Below are 12121 nucleotides of genomic sequence, written 5' to 3'. Positions count from 1 at the left end.
CACCAAGTCTGCATTTATTTGATCCAAAATACAGCAAAAGCAGTAATATTGTTACTTTTTTACTATTTAAAATAACTGCTTTTTATTTGAATATATTTTAAAGTGCGTTTTTTTCCTATGATCAAAGCTAAATTTTTAGTATCATTACTCTTCAGAGTCACATGATCCTTCAGAAATCATTCTAATATGCTGATTTGCTGTTCAAGAAACATTTTTTTTTTATTATTATTATTATTATCAATATTTAAGACAGTTGAGAACATTTTTTTCAGGATTCTTTGATGAATAAAAAGATCCAAAGGTCAGGATTTATCTGAAAAAAAAAAAACTTTTAAAAGTTTAGAGTCAGCACAATTATTATTATTATTATTTAGTTATTATTAGTTCTTTGAAAGAAATTATTGAAATTAATACTTTTATTTAGCAAGGATGCTTTAAATTGATCAAAAGTGACGATAAAAACATTACAAAAGATTTCTATTTCAGATAAATGCTGCTTCCTGTTTTTTTTTTTTTTTTTTTACCGGAAAATCAGAATATTAGAATGATTTCTGAAGGATCATGTGACTGGATTAATGATGCTAAAAATTCAGCTTTAAAATCACAGGAATAAATTACATTGTAAAATATATTTGAATAGAAAACAGTTATTTGAAATAGTAAAAATATTTCAAAATTGTACTGTTTTTGCTGATCAAATAAATGCAGGCTTGGTGAGCAGAAGATACTTTAAAAAAAAATCTTACTGTTCAAAAACTTTTGACTGGTAGTTGTACTTTTAATAAAATTATGACATTAAATGTATGACTTATTCCTAAAACTGCGGGTCTTCATTACACCATTCAGATTAAACAAACAAACACAGAATAATCTAAAAAATAAATAAAATTAAATTACATAAATATGCTCATACTTAAGCTAAGAACGCATAAAAAAAGGCAGAGCAGATTTCCGTTGTTCAAAATTTCCAGATTTCCTCCTGGAAAATCTTCAGTAAGCTTTGATGGACTCCAGGACTAAATCACTCTGACTTGTGCCCTCACTGTGTTGTGTGTCAAAGCAATGCAGAAGTTTGTGGCACAGAAAGCGGGTTGTGAAACAATCAAGCTGGTTGTCAGTGATCAACTCTTCTCAGCCTTTCCATTAGCTATTCTAGTTTGTTCCATCACATATTCAGAGCTGTAACTTAATGTGACTTAATGAGTTGCATAAAAGTATCTTCATAGTTTACTCTGACTTATTGTTTAAACAACAGCTCATACACTGTAAACACAACCAACACAAGTACCCATGATCGATAAGCAAGTGTTAAATATTAGTGTTTATTAAATATTAATTTGTAACTACGTTACTTTACCAGCAGGTGGCACAAACTATTCAGTAACAAATGACTGCAACAAGTTCCAAATTCTATTTACAAAAATAAACAGAGAACAGACAGTCATTCTGGCAGGCATGAACTGGCAGGAAGTTTTTCAGGTAGAAGAGCTTTTACCTCAGGGAGAATTTAGCAGAAGTGCATTTCTAAGAAACAAAAATGAAGATGATTAAACTGACTGTAGTAAAACTTTTTAGAAAGCAAAACAAGGCATAGAACAGATGTAGGCTAAGTGCTGGGATACCTGGTGAAATAAACATTCAAGAGCTGATTAACAGTGTATGAAGAAATATAATGTGGTAAAAAGTGAGTATTTTCATATATGTTAATTAAAAACAAAATATTAAAGTGATGTTAAAGTACAATTGCTGATGGCTGGTACATTATTTGCAACAAATGTATTCATACTACACCTAGTAGCAACTTATGCAACTTCTCATGGGATTTCACAAGAAATAGGTAAAGGGTCAGTGAGTGCAAAATACTCCACAAACATATACAGTGAGTAGCCTTGGACGAGTATCTGAACACCTAAGACTCTTAAAAGTGTCTGAATGTCATTGTATTAATCCAGAAACACATGATGCAAGACCCTTTCTCAGAACTAACTTCCTTTTTCTTAGTTTTTCAGTCATTTTACATTTAACCAACTAGTCACAGGGTCATTTTTAGGGCATGAAGTTTCCTTCAAGTTTCTTAGCAGAGTCAGGTGTAGTTAATCGAATTAAGTATGGGCCTGTTCTGCTAACATCTGAGATGCAGAAACGTCCAAAGTGTCCTTTTTTAAAAAATTAAAATATCTAATTTAATTATCATTTAAAATAAAAACAGAACTATCTTTTTTTGTCAAGTGCATGTGTGCTATTTCTTTAAACTATTAATAAATGCCTATTGTTTTGAACTTTTAAAGCATGTCTTAAGTGCCCAAATAAATTTTGGGGCCACTAAAAAGGGTATTCGGAGGATGTGGAAGGTTTTCACACCTGCCTAAACCCTATCAGTCCTTTTAAATACTAGTTGCTACATTCATGCAAGTCTTGACTTGAGGAAGCTTAAATTACATACACAATTTACTGTTTACACCCTGCTGACTAGGAAGCCAATATAATACTGTGTTGAAATGGCATGTTAAGGCAGAATTGCAAACTAGTATTGTAATTTGATATGTAGGCCACATTGCTAAACCGATCATACTTTGCATTGTGTAAATTACGACTGGGGTTGAGTAATCTGGCATGCACTGAATTTTTTTATGACACAGGACAGTAAAAGGATCACTGTGCATATTGTCTAAGCTTTACGGTAGCATATTAAAAAGAGGAAATTCAGAAAGCTCCAGCCAGTCGGGAAAGCTGGACTGAGATGAAATGATGCCTGTAGGTCGGGCTCTTTGGTACACTGAGTAAATGTAGGGTGGACTGCGACTGAACGTCCTGAGACCCACGTCTCTCACGTACGAGACTGTCTGCTATCGGACGCATTATCCCTTTTCTAAGTATCCTCAAGAATGGAATTAAATTCACCGTAGCACTGAATATTTTATCTCGCTTTTTAAACGCTTTTCGCGAATCGTGTCGTGTGCTGCAGTATTTATACGAGACTGACGACTGAACTGTAACTTGAAGTCGTGACCAGCGATATTCGTCACTCTTCGATATTAGTCAATGAAACACGTTTGCAGCTACAACATTGCAGCAAGCCTCAGGAGGTCCTGCGTGCTCAGTTGGTCTTAAAGGAGCAGTCAAAGCAGCACGCCAGGGTAAAATGACTATGTCCGTCCCAGAGAACATATCGGGGTCCGGGGGGAAAGAGGAGGAGAGTGAAGATGAGAGTGAAATCCTTGAGGAAAGCCCCTGCGGCCGCTGGCAGAAGCGACGGGAGCAGGTACGTCTCCGGGCTAATGGGCACATGAAGCATCGCTGTCATTTTCATGTACAGACGAGGACTGGACGAGACGTAATTGTGTATTTAACTGCTATTAAAGTACTTAAAGGGCTCTGCAAATGCAAACACATGGTGTTTGTGGGTGTCTTCGCGATAAACCCGTCCCGTTGGTTTCTGTGCACATGGAGAGTTTACAGTGATTTGCAGCAGTTAAACACTGGAGAACATCCGAAAAACCACCCGTAAAGCGATGCACGTATACTTCAATAACACGTATTTGTGTTTGAAGGGCATTTGAAAACATTTCAAAAGTGTTACATGTAGTTTTCGTAAAAGATTTAATGTAAACATTTGAGTTCACGTACAGCCCCTCCCCCTCCACGCACGTACGTCCATAGAGACACTCACGCAGATACAGAGCTTACAAAGTACAAGTTGCTGTTGTTTTTATCGGTTTGTGTTTTATATCCTGGTTTTTTTCTTGTTCTTTTTCTTTTGTTTATGAGATAAAAATGGGCGTGTCAGTGAGAGCCCACTCCCCTCGGCTTGTGTTGAAGCGGTGAGAGCTCGGTTTTCTTTGAGATAAGTCGCAGATACAGTATACTAAAGCTTATCAGTGTTGGCACCCGTTCAGGCTATCTATCTTACAGGACACTGGAACCTTATAACCTTCTCTTTTAAACACATATTACTTGTAATGTTAACTGTGAAACTCTTTTTTCATATGCAAATTAACGCTAATTAAATTAGGCTTTAGACTTTAGACAACCCCTCCCACAATTCTGACTTTTTATCTCACAATTCTGACTTTTTCTCGCAGTTGCTAGTTTACGTCTAGCAATTTTTAATTTTCTCATAGAATTGCATGATACAAACTCACAATTCTGACTTCCTTTCTCAGAATTGTGTGATTAAAAACTCGCAATTCAGACTTTTTTTCTCAGGACTGTGAGATAAACTCGGAATTGCGAGTTATAAAGTCAGAATTGCGAGATATAAAGTCACAATTCTGACTTTTTCCTCAGAATTGCGTTATTTAAAAACTCACAATTCTCTTTTTTTTCTCAGAATTGTGAGATATAAACTAGCAATTCTGAAAAATAAAGTCAGAATTGTGAGATATAATTTCCAAATTGCGAGTTTTTTCCTCAGAATTGCGTGATAAAAACTTGTAAATGTGACTTTTTTTCTCAAGTGCTAGTTTGTCTCGCAATTGTGACTTTTCTCTCAATTGTGAGTTTGTATCTTGCAATTCTAACCTTTTTCTTAGACTTTTTTTTCAAAACTAGTTTATATCTCACAATTCTGAGATAAACTCGGAATTGCGAGTTATAAAGTAAGAATTGCGAGATATAAAGTCACAATTCTGACTTTTTCCTCAGAATTGCGTGATTAAAAACTCAGAATTTTGACTTATTTTTCTCAGAATTGAGATATAACCTAGCAATTTTGAAAAATAAAGTCACAATTCTTAATTTTTTTTTCTCAGAATTATGTGATAAGAACTTGCAAATCTGACTTTTCCTCTCAATTGCTAGTTTGTCTCACAGTTCTGACTTTTTTTTCTAAAATTGTGAGTTTATATCGTGCAATTCAGATTTTTTTCTTAGACTTTTCTCTCAAAACTAGTTTATATCTCACAATTCTGACTTAATAACTTGCTAAAAGTCAGAATTGTGAGTTTATATCTTTGACTTTATTTCTCAGAATTGCACAATTATTTCTTAGAATTGCAAGTTTGTATCATGTAATTCTAAGAAAAAAAAATCTGAATTGTGCAAGATATCTCGCAATTTTGACTTTATACCGTGCAGTTGTAAGTTTATGTCACACAGTACTAAGTTCATTTTTCAGAATTGTGAGTTTATATCTTAAAGTTTTGACTTTTAGCTCACAGTTGCGAGTTTATAGCTCACAATTCTGAGAAAAAGTCAGAATTGTCAGATAAAAAGTCGCAATTACCATTTTTTAAAACAAAATTCATTCCCTGGCGAAAACGGGCTCTCATACAAACCCACTGACTTCTAAATAAGCTTAGTAAGCATACTTATTTTAAGTAAAGCGGACTAGTTATTGGATGTCTTTCTCTAAAGTAATTTTTATTAGGACAATTTTGTTGTTTTTATTTAATTTTGGGGTTTACTGTGTAACAACTGTGTAAATGAATTAAAACTAATAAGATAAAAAAACATTGCACTTAAGTTAAGCCAAACAAATTTGTTTAGTTTGAAATCCCTGTTAGTATTTACTGTGTGCTTAAAAGCTTGGAACATAATACACTCGCTTTATGTGCATATTTGTGAGTTTTCCATTTTATGTTACAAGCCGTCTTAAGTTTCTCAGAGGTCAAGGGTGAGTCTCAAGAGGGAGTGATTTATGTATTCTTTTTCCATGACACTTGATTGTGAGAAGCAATAAAGGTGCAGAATTGGATAAAAACAGTGGGACAAAGTGGCTGGAGCACAACAAGTAATTATTTCCTCCTTGTGAATAGCCTGTAAGTGCAAGAATGTTATTAGTATGTGGCCTGCTCTCTTATTGCGTCAGCGTTGTTAATGGTGCCAAAGCGCAAAGTGTTGGCTAAGAGGAGGACCGACGTGCTTGTACAACAAGAGAGAAAGTTTTGTTTGCGGTGGTGGTGTGGTGATGTTTTCTTTCCTCAATGACTTTGACATTTAAATAGAGAGACATGGATCATGCCTCACTGCTTCCGTTCTGCATTTTGTTGCAGTGTGCACTCCTGAGTTTTAGAAGCTGTAATGCTGGGAGTTTTTCGGGTAGTTGCAAAACTCTTGCATTAAGGTTTGTTTCGACAGTTTTAACCTTGTGATGTAAGGATTGCCAGTTAATTATGCTTTTAGTCACGTGGGCTTTACTACATGATAAAAGAGAGAACAAACTAAATGTTTTATTTTTTAGATTTTAATCAATACAAAAGTTGTGCATAAAATTTATTTGGAGGTAGGGCTGTTTAACGATTAATTGCGATTAATCGCAGCCAAAATAAAAGTTTATGTTTTCATACTATATGTGTGTGTGTGTGCACTATGTATATTTATTATGTATATTTAAATACTCACACAAACGTGTATATATTTTAAAAAGCCTTTATACTTGTGTATATAATTTAGATTATATAGAAATATAACATATTTTTCCTTAATACACGTATGTGTATTTATATATACATAATAAATATAAACAGTACACACACATATAGTATGTAAACATAAACTTTTATTTTGGATGCGATTAATCGCGATTAATCGTTTTACAGCCCTACGCTCATAGTTTGAAAAGCCGTGTTGCCGAGCCCATTGTTTTCCGTTGCTTTAACACTTGCCAGGGGTTGTTTTTCATGTCCGTGGGTTGAAGCAACCCCAATGACGTAATATTTATCCCCTGGAATGCTAAGTTTACCAGGGGAGCCCCACCAAAAAACATGCATTTTACCGCCAGGAATGGGATTTTTAAAGGGGGACCCCCCTCAGTATGCGATTAGGCTAGTTTTGGGTTAGTTTTGAGTAGCAATTGGCCGAGTTTTGTTGTGAAAACCTGGCAACCCTGTGAAAAAGGACAAATGAGATTTCTCATATCGCAATTAGTTGAACAACACCATTGAATGTCAAGAAATGTATGACGTCAATCCATCCACACCAATGCACGCTAACATTCTTCAGACAAAAAAAATCAATTTTAAAAATGATTCCGATATTGTTCCTCTATTCAGTTATCATTGTAGGTAATGTGGATTCTGCTGATCTTTTAAATTTAGAATGTTTTTTAAAACTGAAACAATAACAAAAAATAGTTATTGTTATAGATATCGACATTAATGTGAATGGGCTATAAGGCATCTTAGATGTTTCTGAAGATATGTATCCTTTAGACTTTCAGAGATCTTAACATAAACTTTACACTGACTGGACAAAATATCTGTACTCAATAATTGTTTTTAACAAACACATTTCGTATAAATGTTCCTTTTTATTTTGTTTTATTTTATTTTAAAAAGCAGCCTCCCTATGGGAAACCACGCTAATCTGCTGAGTTTTTCAGCAGATGTTTACCACGGTTCATCCTCTACACTTAATTAGCCCCGAGCACATGTGTGTGAATGAGAAACTCGAAGTGAAAATGACTCAGTGGACAGATGGGTAAACGATGATGTTTTCTGGCAGCAGTGTGTTATTTTTCACGTAGAAATGACACATACAAATGAGTGCAAATCAAAACCATTGCTTGTTTCAATTAGCTTTTATTCTAACTTTCTTTTTATTGCTATTCTGTTGTGACATGTGAAGCAGCAGAAATGAATTAGCACATTTTCGAGTTTAGCTGTAATTGAGGCGGCAGAATAGAGTCATTATTGGAGAGATTTCTGTGATCACAGCCAGTTTGGCATAGCTCTTAAACACTTTCGTTATGCAACTGTTTTCCAGTGTTTTGCTGGTTCTCAGAAGAATAAATAAATCTATCTGTGCAATTTCATCTGAAGAATTAATACATGATGGGAGATAAATATACTACACACACAATTGTGCTGTTGTTTTGAGTGTCAGCATGGCTGTGCAAATAACAGCAGTTATTTTTTCTTGTTGTAATTTGATTACCTTAACCTTTAGACACAGTATGGCCAATTATTTGTCTGTTTTTGCTTTGTTAACAGTAATAATTCCAAACAACCCACTGTTGGGAGGACCATAAGTAACTGTTGTATAAAGTGAGAGTTGAGACTAGTGCTTGCCAGTTCTTCAGCAGCTGTCTTTCCTAAAGTTAAACAATGCAACAATTAAATCCTTTCTCAGGGAATGTGCTGTGAATTACACAGTCAATAGAAAATGGATTGAAAGATGTTTTAATTAGACCAGAAAGGTAAAAATGTGCTTGAGTTGGGCAGATCTGCATCAGCAGCTTCTTCGCCTTAATCTCAGTAGATCACAGGTTTCTTGTCTGAACTAAATGAGCCACATCCCAGAGACTAAAAAAAGCCCAGTCATCATCACTTTCTGAAGGACATCAGTAATTACTCTGTGAGGAGGCTCAGTAGGACTAAAGTTCACCTAGACTCTGCGTTTAATGAGCAATGCTAATTAAATGTTCTAACAGTTAGATCTGTGACTGTTAAATATTCCCAGAGGCAAGCGCTTTTCATGGCTTTGGCTGCATTTACAACCAGCTTAAAGTTACAGGCACCCTCACTGACACAAATCTGCATACACTTAGTCATTCTGCTCAGCATGCACCAGTTAACATCTCTGTCTCAGACTCCCTCCCTCTGTCTTTCTGTCTGTGACCCTCACACACCAACACGTATGAAAGGACGTTCTAAATGTTGTCTTCAACTGCATGTTGCCAATAGATTAGCCTTGCCAACCCACTGATCTCATACTGGATATTTCACTTCCTTTAGCATGGCAATGCATTAGGAAATTGCATAGTAGCATTTAGCTCAATCAGTTTGTTTTGGAACAGTGGTGTTGAATTGATGAACTGTGACCAAAAAAATTACCAGAAGTTTGTCTGGAGCTGCCTGAATGGTAATTGCAAATGATAAAATGCAACTAACCATATAACCATGCGTAATTAGGATAGCAAAATAAATAAGCTTGTTTTGTGTAGACTGATGTGAAAAAATACATTTATTTATTTAGCATTTATATATTATTTTATATAATTTATATGTAACATATACACTACCGGATTTTTAATTTTTTTTAACAAAGTCTCTTGCACACACACAAACACACACACAAAGCAATGCAATATACAATTTAATCTTGAAGAAAAAAACAGTTGAAAACCATAATGTTTTTTTCATGGCAAATTTGGGCCATGACTAATATACTGTATGTGATACAGATCTGTCATGTAAACAATAATAGAAGCACCTTTGTCAGTTTCTAATAATACACAGTATATTATGAACACTGGCACTGTTAATAGTCTTTGTCCATAGTGGAAATTCAAGGGACTGTTGGCCCATATTTTTATGTAGCGTCAGGCAGTTCCTGCTTAAGTTACAGTTAGTTTTTCATTCAGCCTGCTTTTTCAGTTCAGTCCTCACACTGACAAAAGATTCCACAAGTATCTGTGAAAAATGCAAATAACCTGCTTGACGTCTTAAAGGTGAATAAGCCTTTAAATGGGTAGTTTGCATTTTTCACAATTATTTCACAAGTCTTTTGTCATTCCTCAAAGAAGCAATCATTTCTACTGGAGGCCCTCATAGTGAGACTAGAGGAAAAGGTTTGTCTTAAAATAGCTCAGCAGGTCACTTACTTTTCTGTCTTTGGAAGTCCACTTCCAGAACAACAATTTACAAATAATTTACTCACCCCCTTGTCATCCAAGATGTTCATGTCTTTCTGTCTTCAGTCGTGAAGAAATTATGGTTTTTGAGGAAAGCGTTTCAGGATCTTTCTCCATCTAATGGACTTCATTGGTGCCCTGATTTTGAACTTCCAAAATGTAGTTTAAATGCAGCTTCAAAGGGCTCAAAACGATCCCAGCCGAGGAAGAAGGGTTTTATCTAGTGAAACAATCTGTCATTTTTTTCGGAAAAAAATTTTGGATACTTTTTAAGCACAAACGCTCGTGTAGCACAGGCTCTGGGATGCGTGTCCACGATGCTACGAAATAGTGATGGGTCATTCTTGAACTATTCGTTCATTTTGAACTAATTTTTAATGTGACTCGGGAAGAACGAGTCGTCTCGGGGAGTGATTCATTCAGTCGCGCATGCGCAACATCCTATTAGGTTCTGTACTGGAATGTACTGGTCTTGTTTGTAGTGTGATCAACGTTTGTGTAAGCAGTAGAATTTCGAAAAACTCCATCTTATTTTCTTCTGCAACTTCAGAATCCGACATCGATGTACTTTTTTGTTTTTAAACAGTGTTTGACTTACTTGCACTTTCTTAGTCTTTGTGTGTTCGCTTTGTAAACACTGGATCTGTAGTTCCGCGTGACCTTTCGCCATGATTCAATAGTACGTAGTATCGTGAACAAACATCCCAGAGCCTGTGCTACATGAGCTTTTGTGGTTCATTTAAAGCCCTTTGAAGCTGCATTTAAACTACAATTTGTAAGTTCAAAATTCGGGCACCAATCAAATCCATTATATGGAGAAAAATCCTGAAATGCTTTCCTCAAAAACCATAATTTCTTCATGACCGAAGACAGAAAGACATGAACACCTTGGATGACAAGGGGGTGAGTAAATTATTTGTGAATTGTTGTTCTGGAAGTGGAGTTCTCCTTTAAAAGATTTGCCATGTTTTAGGCGAGCGAACAGAATGTTCCTCTGTCTGTCACAATCAGATGTGAACATGATCTAGGTGAAGAAAAATTTTGGGTGCTGACCACTTTCTTTCCTGCAACTTCAAGTTGTTTTGGATAAGACTTTTTATTATGATTAACATAACTACTGATATACAGATCATTCATAAAAATGTGATGTTATATACATCAGTGGTTGAGATACCTGTTTATACTGTTGATGTTTTCAGATTCAGAAAGGTTACTTATGCCAAGTGTTGCAGGTAAAGGCTATTTTCACTAAGTCCACCCACTATTGCTCGGACAGTTTATAGTACAAATAGCATATCATGTCTATTTACACTTTATCTAAATAGTATCATTTACTGTTTTTACACTAAGATGCTATGTGTTGCCATTTACTGGTGCAAAGTAAACTGTTTGGCCTTAGTGTAAATAGCTGCTGCCAACGGCTCCACTGATTAAGATGTGAGCAACTATGCATTGGTGGTTTAAGTGGCTACGGTTGCCAAATGACATCACAGTAGTTCATTAATATAGAATTTTACTGTGCAGTCAGGTTTTACAACATGACATGACTCAAGTACTCATATTTATAACGCATTGCTGTTTTTGAGCTCGAGTGTTGAAAATATCTCACAGTCATAATTTATATGAGTAATATAGTATAATAAGATTTCATAATATTTCGTTTTTAGTGTATTTTTGGTTAAATAATTGCAGCCTTGGTGAACATACGCTGAAAAATCCTGCCGACTCCAAACATTTGAACTGTAGTGTATATCATCATTTACTGTGCCATAAATCATGCTTTGATCATGCTGCCCACTCCTGGTGTGATTGTACTGGCATTATCAGACACTCACAGGTAATGGGCCCTCTCACCCATTGAAAGGTGGTGATAATGCATTTACAGTAATTAACCCAGTGGAGAGGAACAGCAGATTCACTGGTGTGTGTGTGTGGGAGAGAGAGTGAGAAATAAAAAGAGAGAGAGTGTGTGTGTGCCTTGGCTAATGGCCAGTGTAAAGCAAAACCAGCTAGCGCCATCTGTCTTACTGCATTAAGCCATCCATATGGTATTCTCTCTCTCACTCTCATTGCATGTTCATTTGTCCAGATTCTAGGAAAGCAATAATGTTGGTCTTCTTATTCTGACCATTGCTCATCTTTCTTGGACACACTATATTATCAAGATGGCTTTTATAGACCCTCTCTGATTTGTGTTTGGCATTGGGCTCTAGTAGATTGTGCCAACCTCTTTCAAAGATCTCTAAGTCCCAGAAGACTGGCAGAGGTGGTTTCCTGTGACAGCCAGAGTGTTAGTCGTTGGTAGGAGAGGATTTAGATTAGTTCAAGGAATTTTCAAACCTTCACGCTTCAGTATAAAACAGCGTTTTTTTTTTTTTGAGCAACACAATGTTGAAAGGATCTTGTTTTAGAGGTTTGTTTTGTATACTTGTTTATTACATTTTAATTGTATTTTAATCTGGAATGGACAATGAAACTTTTAGCTGAAGCATAGTTTCTAGTTGATGTTAACTTTGAGGGATAGTTCATCTAAAAATGTTGTTCCGA

At 35.5% G+C, this 12121-nt stretch overlaps 1 protein-coding gene across 2 annotated transcripts in view; it reads left to right on the top strand.

Annotated features, from left to right (window-relative positions):
- The first annotated feature begins 2710 nt into the window (after positions 1-2710).
- nrbp2a (nuclear receptor binding protein 2a) overlaps positions 2711-12121 on the top strand; it is a 28039-nt gene continuing 18628 nt past the window's right edge. For both annotated transcript variants that reach the window (XR_007829714.1, XM_051135377.1), the window contains exon 1: positions 2711-3262. Coding sequence is in view for 1 of the 2 variants with exons in the window: in XM_051135377.1 (XP_050991334.1) it covers positions 3143-3262 (120 nt within the window). In the remaining variant the exon portion in view is untranslated. The remainder of the gene's footprint in view (positions 3263-12121) is intronic.

This window comes from Labeo rohita, chromosome 2 (assembly GCF_022985175.1).
Source record: "Labeo rohita strain BAU-BD-2019 chromosome 2, IGBB_LRoh.1.0, whole genome shotgun sequence".
Classification (NCBI taxonomy): Eukaryota; Metazoa; Chordata; class Actinopteri; order Cypriniformes; family Cyprinidae; genus Labeo; species Labeo rohita.
This window is presented reverse-complemented; position numbering and strand designations above follow the sequence as displayed.